General features: G+C 31.2%; 1 protein-coding gene across 2 annotated transcripts; it reads right to left on the bottom strand.

Moving 5' to 3' along the window:
- Positions 1 to 5014: 5014 nt before the first annotated feature.
- LOC129300160 (uncharacterized) lies at positions 5015 to 8159 on the bottom strand. 2 transcript variants are annotated; one of them, XM_054938689.1, is made up of 3 exons: positions 7830 to 8159; positions 6176 to 6570; positions 5015 to 5312 (listed from the first exon to the last, which is right to left on the bottom strand). In XM_054938689.1, the coding sequence occupies exons 1-2, from the start codon at positions 7975 to 7977 to the stop codon at positions 6302 to 6304; spliced, it is 417 nt and encodes a 138-aa protein (XP_054794664.1). In that variant the 5' UTR covers positions 7978 to 8159; the 3' UTR covers positions 5015 to 5312; positions 6176 to 6301. The 2 variants fall into 2 exon arrangements, 1 of the variants encoding a protein (XP_054794664.1); XR_008590715.1 differs by lacking the exon at positions 7830 to 8159 and having other exon boundaries at positions 5061 to 5144; positions 5217 to 5312; positions 6176 to 6749.
- Between the last annotated feature and the right edge of the window lie 5224 nt (positions 8160 to 13383).

The following is a 13383-nucleotide window of genomic DNA, read 5'->3' as shown; positions in this document are numbered from 1 at the left end:
GAAACGGAGTAAGAAGACAGATTGCAGTCTTGCAGAACAGTAATGTGATGGCTCGACGTGGCTCTGCATATATGGCCGGCCATGAACATTAATCACATCGAGAGAAACCAACTCGAGTGGAAAATGAGGCCTAGACAATTGAATAGACATATCTAAACTAAATTGTGACATATTCAAGGCTTGAGGTTGGATCCCCCACCACTTACTTAAATAATAAGAATTCCTATAACTCATGCTAACCTTGATTGGTTCAATTTTATTCTTATTAAATATATGTGCTTTAGTAACAACATATTTTCTCTCACTAACATTTAAAAATTTAATGATGTAATTTATAAATATGATTCAAAAAATATTTTCTCTCAGCCTTATAAATAGGATTAGAAAATCAAGTAATATGGCTGTTCTGTGTTGTTACCATGAAAACATATCCTTAAAACAACTCAATCATAAGAACACAGTTTCTGCAGAGCATGTAAAAGAAAACGGATCCTTGGAAAAAATCAGAAAGCGCGACAGGACTTGAAGACATGGCCTTCAACATAAAAATTGGGGGGGGGGGGGCACTAACCTGCCTGCAGTGAAAAACTACAGAATAAATGCGTACGTGGTGAAGATGGAACAATGGAATTAAGGTAATTTGCGACGTGTATATATATAAAGAGTAATGATGACCTTAGCCATCCACCAAAGCAAATATCAATGGCATATGCTTGTTCTTGGCCTTTGTTGATCAAGGCTTCCTTGACAGCTTGCTTTCTTCCATTTGTTTCTACAAACTAGACAATTCAAACGCGCATTGATAAGAAAACTTTTAATCCCTCAAGGTTATTTTAATCATTAATTTGGTACTTAAATTTTTTATTTTTACCAATTTAGTTCTTTAAATTTTCCCAATCAATTATTGATTCAGTCTCTATTCTTTTAAAAGAAAGTAATCCTATTAAAATCTGTTGACATAAATAATGGAATATTGATAATAGCCATGCAGATTAACGGAAAGAAATGCCATTATTTATGCAGGGAAAAATAAATTTTAAATTTTTTTAAAAAAGAAGAAAATGTAATATAACAGGCTATATTGATGAAAACTAAACTGATTTGATAGATAATTTGTTCTCATTTAAGCTATATATACATATCAAGTCATCAACATACTTTACATATTAAATTAATTTGAGAGTTAGTTTGTTTTTTAAAACTTAAAAGACTAATGTGATAATTTAAGAAAATGTAAGGGACTAATTGATAAAAATTAAATTTTAAGTGCCAAATTAATAATTGAGACAAATTTAAATGACTAAAAATTTCATTATCTCCATTATATATTTATAATAATTTTTATTATTTCCTCGTCCAAGAACCAAGCTGCTTATTTTCTCTCCTTGGTATTTCAGTTAACGAGACAGTCCTCTATGCACAGATTTTCCGAGGCATGAGCCAGCACATCATATATTACTCCGTTAGTAGCAAGAGAAATCGTAACCCCTTTTAAACATGAATGGTTGTATACAACTAGGTGAGCTCGGCAATGCATTGTTGATTCATAAGATTCAAATTCAAACCACAAATTAAATTTATGGTCGTTACATTTTATGTTTGTATGAGTTAACTATAATTTCATGCATAAATACAATATATATATATATATATATATATATCATTTACTTTTTATTTTTGAAATGCCAATAAACATCCCCATCTGGGGCATGTATTTCATCAACAGAACATGTTGAGCATTTATTTGATCTGAGCTTTTAATTAAATTAAAGAATACAAAAAATATATAAAAATGTAAAAAAAATAGAAAATAATAATTAGAAAACTAAAAAAATACACATGTAATTGTTATGTTTAATTTCTTATATATAGATCAAGTAGTAAGTATTTAGTTTATAAATCTCAATACATATATATTAACAAGTCAAATAACTTAATAAATAAAAATTTGCCTATGTGAGTTATTCTGTTAAAAAAATCTCTTTTGAAATAAAAAACAATTATGTTTTTTTTAAAATTATTGATAAAGGTAAAATTAATAATTCTCTTTCGAGATTCTCACTAACGGTCAGTCAATTCGATCATTGAAGGCTTGCATGGGTGTTTGGTTACCAAAGAACTTCTGAACAGAGTTTTAAGTTCCAGAATTGAAGTACATACTTTTTCGCCTTTTCGGGTTCTTTCACGATTTAATATAGTAGCAGAAATTAGGGAAAAATGATTTCATCACATCTGAAATTGAATCTAAATTGTAAATTGAGAATTTAAAAGTCACCATCTCTACATATCAAGTATCTGTTGGAATATTTGTATAATATGAATTTGCATTAATTATTATTGAGTCTAGAACATATTGGTTTTTATGATCTTGTTGAAACTGTAATAGATAGATACAATCCTATAATAGTAAGTTATTCCCTAACTTTGAATTGACCAAGTAAAACATATAGAGAGATAATTAATTAATTAATGAGGTGGTTACTGATAAAATTCTGTATCTTTTTTAAGATATCATTTTTTTGAATTTTCAATTCAATAATAATATGATATAATAAGATATGATCAGTCAATAACTAACACATGTCTCTCTTCTATTCTCTCTACTATCTTTGCACTCATCGACAACTATGAGGCTTAGTAAGTTGTGTACCTGCCTTGATAGCCTAACATTTTTGACAAGGCCTATCATAAATAGTTGTATAAGTCCAACTGAATTTCTTTGATGGTGATTAATTTCACTATTGGAAAAACGAATTAGGGACGACATTTTTTACGAGAATGACGCAGCGAATATTGCCAAAAATACTTTAAGCCCACTGTTATTCGGTGCAACTTTAATGGGATATTTGGTGTCAGGGAGCACATCTTGAATTTTGTATGGGGTTGGCCTAGGAGTGTATGTCCTGGTCTGAATAGCCCTTCGTTAGCCTAAGTGTGAGTTCTTGATGTCTTCTTATTTCACGTAAGAAAGGAAGAGATTGATGGATTATATAATATTAATAGTAGCTTAAAAGAACCCCAATCTGAGGCCAAAGTATTCCCAGTTTGGAATAATTTTTGAAAGGCTTATTTAATCGGGAGCTATTAGACTTAGAAAATTACATCTTATAATCTCGTTTGGTCTATTAGCTACCTCAATTTAAGATGTAAAATATATATCGCCCATTGTAAAACCTTTCATTAGGCTATATGGTTGAGCAAAGTATTATTGGACATGCATTTTGTTGTTTTTTCCCCTAACCATTATTGTGATATTTTGTCTACCTTAAGCTTCTCTCAAAGATTTTGTTAGAGAATATTACAGACATTCTGACTTCTTTGGTTCACACTTATGTTGAATACATGCTTATGCATTTATATGACTAAAAGATTAATTACTCATGTAGGTTTTATTAATCTTTTGTAATAGCTTTGGTTTAATAAGAGTCTGAGTTGTGTCCTCTTAAGCACATTTAATGGTTTAAGACCATTTTACTATTTCACAATGTTAGTGTACCTTATCTTATTTTCCTATAGGGTTTAGTGACTTTGTGTCATCTCTTTACTATGTTGTAGTCAAAAAACCTACTCTATATTCAATTCAAATTAAAGAAAATTTGGAACTGTGTGTTGCCCTTTATATCATTTGTTTCTCTCGTGTTCAATGATATTTTGGCCAATACTTTACATATAACTTGTTGCTTATAGGAATTAGTGGTCATGTATAGTTATCTTCCATTAAGCTTTGAAATAAAAATTTATTTATTATGTTCTGTTCATATTATGAGACATTTTATTTATATCTAATATCACTTGATTTCCAATAAGATCCATTGATTTTGCGAAGTTTCATTTTTTTGAATTTTGTTTGTGGCTTGATAATACTACTTGCTTAATTAATTAAGATAATAAATCATAGAGATGAATGGATTGATATAAACAAGCATCCAATGTTGCTTGAAAAGATAAAATATTGCATTAACTCAAATGTCAACTAGATTTAAAGATAAATAACAATAACAACTCACCCTAGATTGTGAGAAGTTAAAAATAAGGTTGAAAACTCTTTGTACCATGAAGCATCTCATTTTGGACACTTATCTAAGGCTAAATACTATTTTTGAAAGAGGACACAATTATTGGGACATGCATATATCTTCTTATAGCTCATCTTCATAGAATAGAGCAATTTTTTAGCCTCGTAAGTATTAGGTGAATGTTTATTGTAATCTAGCAATATCTCATACAAAAGTTCAAGCAAATTTGTGAAACTTTTATCATTCCATCCATTAGTCACTTTTAGGTTGTACTATTTTCAAAGAATTGACAATTTTATGAATTTCTTACAACTAAGGTACAATGGTTTATTAGCATCGCTCTTCTATATCTCAGACATCTCAGGATAATCCTTAAGATCTTCTTCAATCATATCAATCATCTTGTCAAGATGGTTAACATTATATGTCCCACTATCATAATCAAATAATCACTACTACAAAATAAGTTTACAGGAGCGCTTTTTTTTTTTTACTTTAGGGAGCGCTTTTGAAGCGCTCTCATATCAAGCGCTCTGAAATGTATAAGAGCGCTTAAAAAAAGCACTCCTATATATACACTATACGGGAGCGCTTTTCAAAAAGCGTTCCCGTAAGGGAGCTCCCACACATCACATATGAGAGCGCTCTTGAGAGCGCTCCCGTATGCAACCATACCGGAGCGCTTTTATAAAGAGCACTCCCGTATGAACCATATAGGAGCGCTCTCTGGAAGAGCGCTCCCGTATGTTACTTTACAGGAGCGCTTTTCAAATGAGCGCTCCCGTATATTACTTTAATTTTTTCTAAATCAGATTTTTTGAAATTTCTCTTTCTCTTTTTACGTCTCTTTAACAATGGTAAATCATAATATCAAAAACTAATTTAAAAATAATATCAACATAAAAATTTATATACAAGAAAAGAATTTAAAACTGATACAACAATTTCAATTTCCTAACTAACCTAGTTTAATTTCTAACAAGCCTAACAAATGAAACTATTGTTATTTTTCTAACATTGAAATCTAACTTCCTATCACAAACAGCCCACAATATATTCTGACAACTCTTTAACTAAATCTTCTATTTGCTCCATAGTAAAATGCGAACATCTTACTCCAACAAAATGCTACACAAGATATGAAAGCAATATATAAATAATTAACATTATATCAACTTAATTTCAAAGCTTTTGACTTACATTTTCAGGAATGATCAACTCTTGTTGTGTGATTACTTCTCTCATAAACTTCATAACATAGTATCCACACTCCTAACCTTGTAATTGTGTAGGTACCTATAAAATAATAAAAGATGTCATTATCAAAATATGGTAGAAATAAATTCTAACTTAATTTAAAATACTTCAGCGATGAAGTTATATATATGAATTATTTCATCAAGACGGTTAACATCATATGTCCTGCTATCACGATCAAATGTTGAGTAGCTTGCACTATCCCTACAATCATTTGCATTATTCCTTGCCTCCCCATGCATGATCCAACAAGTATAAGTTGGATCAATCCCATTACAGATTAAATGATCTTTCAATTCTATTGGCTTTACTCTTTTTCCATAGCACCATTTCAAATAAGGACATATGACTCCAGGGGGGTCTTGATCAGAACAAAATGCAAATTCAATGAATTAATCCACACCATCCCAATATTCTCTAGATAGTCGATTAGCCGACATCCACTTATGATCCATATCACTAATATGATTATCAAAATTCAATAAACAAAAGACTTAGATTTCTATAAAAAAAATTCAACAACATCTTCCTTAAAAGAAGAACCTCCCAAATGATCAAACAATCAAATTCCACAACACAATACATTTAAACTAAAACAATCAATTCATCCAAATAAAAATTTAGTAGCATAATGTATCTAAATTCTGTCAATCAATTGTAATTTAATTAATAACAATAATCTCCCTTAAAAGTATATTTCATAAATAAACTAAAAATGTTCAAGTAGTTTCCTCAACTTTAATCTAATTATCAACTACAAATACTCCATAATTCTAATATAAATAACTCCAATTCATATATTATCTATAATATTGATTATTAAAAAATATATATGAAATTTATTCTCAAATATATATAAACATATCAATATATTACATTATAAATTAATTATTAAAAAATACCTTCACAGTGTAGTCTTCACGGCAGTAGCAGAGGTCTTTGAGGCGTTGCTTCCTCAGCTGTACAACAATGACACACGGCTGCAACGGAGGTCTTCACGGCGTCGCTTCCTCCAATGTACAGCAGCGTCACAGATCTGGAACAGCAATGCAGATCTGGAATAGTGATTTGGGAGATGGCGGTGACGGCGACGGCAGTGCAAAAATAGAGACAGATGGCGCGACATGACACAAAAATGAACGAACAGTGATGAACACTGATCTGGAACAATGAATAGTAGTGGATGACGATTTGGAACAGCGAATAGTGGCGAACAATGATCTGGAACAGCGAACAGCGGCGGACGACGATCTGGAACAGAAAACAGCGATGGAAGATAGACTGATACAGCGACGATCTGGAACTCGTTGGGAATGCACAACCTCAGCAAATGAGAGAGAGGTTTGAAAGAAACTCATGAATAGGGAAAAGAAAACTGACGAGAGGCAGAGATATAAAAGACCACCTCTTCCGGAATGCTCATTAACGAGCGCTCTAGAAGAGGTGGTCTTCCGAAGCACTCGTCAAAGAGCGCTCTGGAAGATCTCTCTTTCAGAGCGCTCTTTGACTAGCACTCCGAAAGATCTCTCTTTCGGAGCACTCTTTGACGAGCGCTCCGGAAGATCAACTCTTTCGGAGCGCTCATTAAAAGAGCACTCCGGAAGATGAGCTCTTTCGGAGCGCTCATTCCAAGAGCACTCCGGAAGATCGAGCGCTCCGGAAGATAGTCTTTCAGAGCACTTAACTACGAGCGCTCCCAAAGATCTTTTTAAATTTTTTACAATATTTTATTTATATTAATTAGGAGCGTTATCTTATTGAGAAGCCCTGACATACAGGAGTGCTTATTTGGAAAAGCGCTCCGATAAATTCTGCATTCACATTTTAGAGCGCTTTTTAAAGAAGCACTCCTAAATACCCGCTCTTAAAGATATATTCTATAGTAGTGAATGTTGAGTAGCTTGTACTATCCGTCTAATCACTAGTGTTATTTCTTGTCTTCACATGGATGGTCCAAAAGGTATAAGTTGGATCAATGCCATTACATATCAAATGATTTTTCAATTCTATTAGTCAGCCTTTCTCGTCTTTCATAGCAACATTTTAAACAAGGACATATGACTTCACGAGGGTCTTAATCAATAAACAAAAAATTAGATTTTTTTAAAAAAATTGGTAGAGTCTCCCCTAAAAGAGAAACTCTCAAATAATCAAAAATAAAATCTAATAGCATGATACATTTAAACTAAATAAATCAATTCATCATACAATAAAAATTTAGTAGCATAATGCATCTAAATTCTATCAATCAATTGTAATTTAATAATAAGCTTCCCTAAAAGTGAAACCTCCTAAAAGGAAAAAAAATCATAAATATAATGAAAAATTCTAGATAGAGTTTTCTCTACAATATCAACCTTCCATTCATCATAATTTACTACACTCAACTTGAAGCTAAACTAAGATGAGAATTTCAATCATGTAATTAACAACCTCAAATTCTTCATAATTCCAATATAAATATTTTCAATAACAGATTATCTATATATTTTTATATCTAAATTATTCATATATATATATATGGATTTATTATAATATTATTTATTAAAAAATTACCTTCAATGGCTTTTTTCCAGCGGTCGGCACAGAGACGGATGGCAGTTTCTTTCAGTGTAGAGGCAATGGCTGGCAACGACAGATGCTGTATAGATCTGTGATTTTGAGACACAAATCTATGGTTTGAGGTGAACGATTGTGAACCCATGAATGACAGTGACAGATGGCAAACGGGACGGGCAACAACATAAGGACCGACGACTTCTTAAGCTAATGGAATAGGTAGTGAGAGAAGTGAAAACTAGTATGTGGGGGTAAGGGCTTGATTTATGCGTTGGAAGGCAAAAAGAGAAATAGCCTTTCGCAACACTCTTTGCAAGCACACTTCAAAAAGTTCCTTTCAGAGCACTTAGTCTGTAGGGCTCTGAAAGGCTACCACTTTTGCAATGCTCACAGACTAAGCGCTTCGAAAGGCTTCCTATCTTTTTTTATTTCAATTTTTATCAAGCCTCTCGGAGCGCTCCTCTATAGAGCACTTTAAAAGATTTTAACCTTTATTTTTTAATTTTGTTTAATTTATCTCTTCAGAGTTTTTTAAAAAATTTTAATTTTTTTTATTTTTTTATCTTTACCTTTTGGAGCGCTCTTCTAATGAGTGCTCCGAAAGGCTTGATGTACAGGAGCACTTTTTTAAAAAAGCGCTCCTATACATTTTGCTACAACTCATCCAAGTGCTTTTTGAGTGAGTTGTTATGTCCTACATTTGAGAGATTTGGAGAGGATCCTGACTATATAAGTGGATGCGTTGTATGCATTACTATAAAAAAGCAATAAATGACAGTTATTTTTGTCCATAAAATACCCATAATTTATGTGGTTGACATTTAAAGTTCTCTCAATAAATTACGGTTATATAACCTAATTTAAAATATAATTTTTAACTGTCAACATTGTTAGGGGAAAGAATAAATGATGGGGAAAAATTTAGCTATCATTTAAAGTCTTAATAAATGATGGGTAAATCATCTAACAAGCTCAAACCCTCTTTTTAAAATTGACATCTCGCTCAACAAATTAATTTCAACCACATATAATCCCAATAACAATAAAATTCTCACAAAATAGCATTTTCAAATCAATTTTAATTATTATAAAATTATATCTAAAATTCATTTAAAAATCACATACAAAAGTCATAAACATCATTTTCAATCAATATTTTTTGTCTCATTGATCATTCTAAGGTTACATACAACTTACATTAGCAATCACAAGCAAAGAAAACATTATTCTTTAAAAGATGTTAAAATCTCAATAAAATAACAATGATTTTTAAAAAAACTACGTGTCAGTTTTGATTATCTAAATCAACTTCAATTGTAATGAAATTTGGTACTTAGTATATTTCAATATGTAGTTTTTAATGATAAAACTACTCTGATCAAATAAGGCACATAGTTTTGAATGACAGAGGATGGAGAATGAAAAGTTTATAAGATTGTTAAGAGTAAGGAAAGAAAATCAAGAGATTTGAAACAAGTAAGGTGTATAAAAGATGAAAAGGGAAATGTTTTGGTCACAGATAATGATATTAAAGACAAATGGGAGACATACTTTTCTAAGCTTTTCAATGATGATGGGGGATCATCAATTAACTTGGAAGATTTAGTAACTTCTGAAATAGCAAAATTTGTCTTTTTATCAAAGAATACGAGCTTAGAAAGTGAGAGAAGCTCTTAAGAAACTGACAAATGGTAGAGCCAATAGACCTAATTGTATCCCTACTGAAATGTGGAAATATTTGGGTGAAGAAGAAGTGTGGTGGTTAACTAAGTTATTTAATGAAATTTTACAATCCAAGAGAATGTCGAACAATTGGAAGAGAAGCATCTTAGTTTCTATTATAAAAATAAAGGAGATATTTAGAATTGTGCTAACTATAGAGGAATTAAACTTATGAGTCATATTATGAAATTATGGGAAAGAGTGACTAAGCATAAGTTGATAATGAAAATTGGGATTTTGGAGAATTAGTTTGGCTTCATGCCAGGGAGAGCGACTACAGAAGCGATTTATCTACTAAGGGAATTAATGAAAAAGTATCGATGTAAAGACAGAGATTTGAATAAGGTTTTCATTGATTTGAAAAAAAGGTTATAATTGTGTACCGAGAGAAGTACTTTGAAAAGCTTTGGAAAATAAAGGTGTCCAAATTGCCTATATTTGAGCTATACAAGATATGTATGAGAGAGTAACAACTAGTATAAGAATGCCTGGTGGTGAAACAAAAAAATTTCGTATAAAGATTAGATTGCATCAAGGATTATCTTTGAGTCCTTATTTGTTTGATCTAGTGTTAGATATTTTAACTGAGCATATTTAAGAGAAAATTCTAAAATGCATACTTTTTGCTGATAATATAATTCTTATTGTAAAGATAAGAGAAGAGATAAATTGTAAACTTAAGTTATGGAGAAAGACGTTGGAGTCAAAAGGTTTTCACCTGAGTATGAGTAATACAGAATATTTACATTGTAATTTTGATAAGGGATTCGTGAATAGTAACTTGAAAATGAAATTGGGTAATCAGACCATACTTCAAGTGAAAAAGTTTAGATATTTAGGAGCGACTATTCAACAAAATAGAGATATTGATGGAGATATTGTACATAGGATACAGGCGGGGTGGTTTAATTGAAAAAAGGCTAAAGGAGTTATTTGCAATTGTGAGGTACTTGATAAGCTTAAAGGAAAGTTTTAGCGAACTGCTATGAGACCAGTAATTTTATATGGTAGTGAATGTTAGACTTTGACGGGATAGCAAGAGTATAAAGTTGGAGTAGCAGAGATGAGAATGTTGAAATGAATGTGTGGATATACATGTAAAGACAAAATTTGAAATGAGTGAATACGGAAAAAAGTGAGTGTGGCACCTATTGAAGAAAAAATGATAGAAAATCATTTGAGGTGGTTCATACACGTACAAAGAAGACCACGGGAGGCACCTGTGAGGAGAGTGAAACAGATAACTTTGAGCCCTGTCAAGAAAGGTAGAGAAAGATCGAAGAAAACACTTTTGAAAGTTGTTGAGTGAGATTTTTTAATTAATAATATTTCTAAAATAATATTCCTAAAAACTTAATAAATGATAGAGCACAATGTCATTATATAATCCATATAACTGACCTCACGTAGTAGGATAAGGCTTGTTGTTGTTGTTGTTGTTGTTGTATTCAAATAAATCATTCAAAATTCATAAAAAATACAACTATCATAAATATCCCATTTTGATAACTTATTTTCATCCTAACAATTATCCTAAGGCTACCTATATCATCCACTAGCATTTTCAAGTCAATAACACATCAAACATTAATAATTTGCAACACCCCACAATACCAAAATGGGTAACAAATGAGCAGACACTTACACAAGAAAATCAACTAATAAAACAATTTACAACATTAAATAAATCATTCCCATAAGCTAGAAATCTAAAAATATTGCAAGAAAATGAAGGGGAAAAAAAAGAAATCACACCTTAGAGCAAAGAGGATTAAAACCCAAAGAGGAAGAAGCCCAGACTATGAATGATAGCATAAGAGGTAGTGGCTTCATGTTGGAGCAGTCCACAGTGGTCGACGATAGCAATGGAGGAAGATTATATGAGTTCTATCAATTTCATGTGCAAGTAGAGAAGAGAGGAGACAAGGAAGACGATCAGGCATGACCTGAAAAATGTCTATCATTTATTCTCTAATATATAACGGGTGTTTCATTTATTTCCCAATATATAATGGGTATTTGAAATACCCGTCATATATTGTGAAGTCTTTAAATCATGGGTGTTTTAAACATCCGTCATTTAAAGTTTAATTTTTTTTTGTTATTAAAAATCTAAAACGTTAGCAACCTTTAAATGAATGATATTTAAAACACCCGTCATTTAAAGCTCCCACAATATATGATGGGTGTTTAAAACACCCGTCATATATTATTTAAATTTTTTCCTTTTTTGAAAAATTGGATTTTAAACTTTATATGATGGGTTTTTAAAATAACAATCATTTATTCATTTAAAATAAATGATGGTTGTCGACGATAGCAATGAAGGAAGATTGTGGGAGTTCTATCGATTTCATGTGCAAGTGGAGAAGAGAGAAGGTGAGGAGACGATCAGACACGAACTGAAAAATGAACCAGAACGAGTTATTAAAAGGGAATAAATGACAGGTATTTTAATGTTGGTCATTTATTCCCCACTATATAATGGGTGTTTGAAACACCTATCATATATTGTGAAGTCTTTAAATCACAGTGTTTTTAAATATCTGTAATTTAAAGTTTAATTTTTTTATTTTCTATTATTAGAAATATGAAATCTTAGCAAGCTTTGAATGAAGGGTGTTTAAAACATCCATCATTTAAATCCTCCACAACATATGATGGGTGTTTAAAACACCCATCATATGTTATTTAAATTTTTTTCCTTTTGAAAAATTAGATTTTAAACTTTATATGACAGGTTTTTAAAATAACCGTCATTTATATTTAAATAAATCATGGTTATTTTAAAAATGTATCATTTATTTTTTAACCATCACCTATCTCTCACATATATGACGTATTTTCTTTTAACCGTCATTTTTTTGGCATCTTATATATAAATTTTTATAGTGGTGATGCCCCAATAGGTTAGTTTTTTGAGGACAGTGTAATGACCTTGTGATAAAGGAATATTAAGCCAAACTTGAGTTTACCTAGTTGGTGAGCCCTTTTAGTAGGCTACCTGTGATGGGGGTTACGGATTGACTGGGAGAATTGTTATTTCCTATATCAAAGGGACTTGAAGAGGGTGTTAGCTATAGAAGTGGGTATGCTGCACGCTTCAATAGGTTAGCATTTTTGAAAGAGAGTAATAATCCCGTGACAAAGTGCTCCAAAAGATGTGCTCCGAAATGTGTATGCATTTTGCAGCAATGATTAATGCAATTCAAGTGGGAATTGTTGGAACATTGTACAATATGGATTTGCATAATATGGATTTGTATTAATTAATGATCCCATAACATATTAGTTTTTATGATCTTATATGAACTGTGATGAGTGAACTATACAAGTTAGTTTAATGGGCAAATGCCCAACCTACAACTTTGAAATATTAAGTTATTCCTCATCTCCTATCTGATTGAATCAAAAATATAGAAAGATAATTAATTAATTAATAAGGTGGTTATTGATATGATTTTGTGTTTGGTTTTAAGATATCATTATTTTGAATTTTAAATTCAATAATAATATAATATAATAAGATACAATCAATCATACCAACACCGTCTCTCTTATATTTTCTCTACTATGTCTGTGCACTATTTGACAACCATGAAGGTCTACTAAGTTGTATACTTGTCTATACTCGAGGTAATTGAGAAGTTCATAAGCTATGAATTCCTCAGGTATGCATGTTGATTTTACTTATTTATTTGAGTTATATGCATTGAGATACTAATTTTAACAATTTCAATGAAGATAATTAATTCTCAACAGCAAGAAGAGATATTTTCAGCGATGCACTAATACATGTGTTGAAAATATCTCATAAATTGAATAACAT

This window comes from Prosopis cineraria, unplaced genomic scaffold (assembly GCF_029017545.1).
Source record: "Prosopis cineraria cultivar Desert tree isolate PC_DT_omini unplaced genomic scaffold, ASM2901754v1 PC1458, whole genome shotgun sequence".
Classification (NCBI taxonomy): domain Eukaryota; kingdom Viridiplantae; phylum Streptophyta; class Magnoliopsida; order Fabales; family Fabaceae; genus Prosopis; species Prosopis cineraria.
This window is presented reverse-complemented; position numbering and strand designations above follow the sequence as displayed.

Bases quoted from the DNA above. Each gene is read 5' to 3' on its own strand.
- LOC129300160 (XM_054938689.1), bottom strand. From the start codon at position 7,977: ATGGGTTCACAATCGTTCACCTCAAACCATAGATTTGTGTCTCAAAAT. The intron at 6,571-7,829 runs GTAATTTTTTAA...AACGAGTTCCAG, and splicing joins CTGGAAAAAAGCCATTGAAG to ATCGTCGCTGTATCAGTCTA.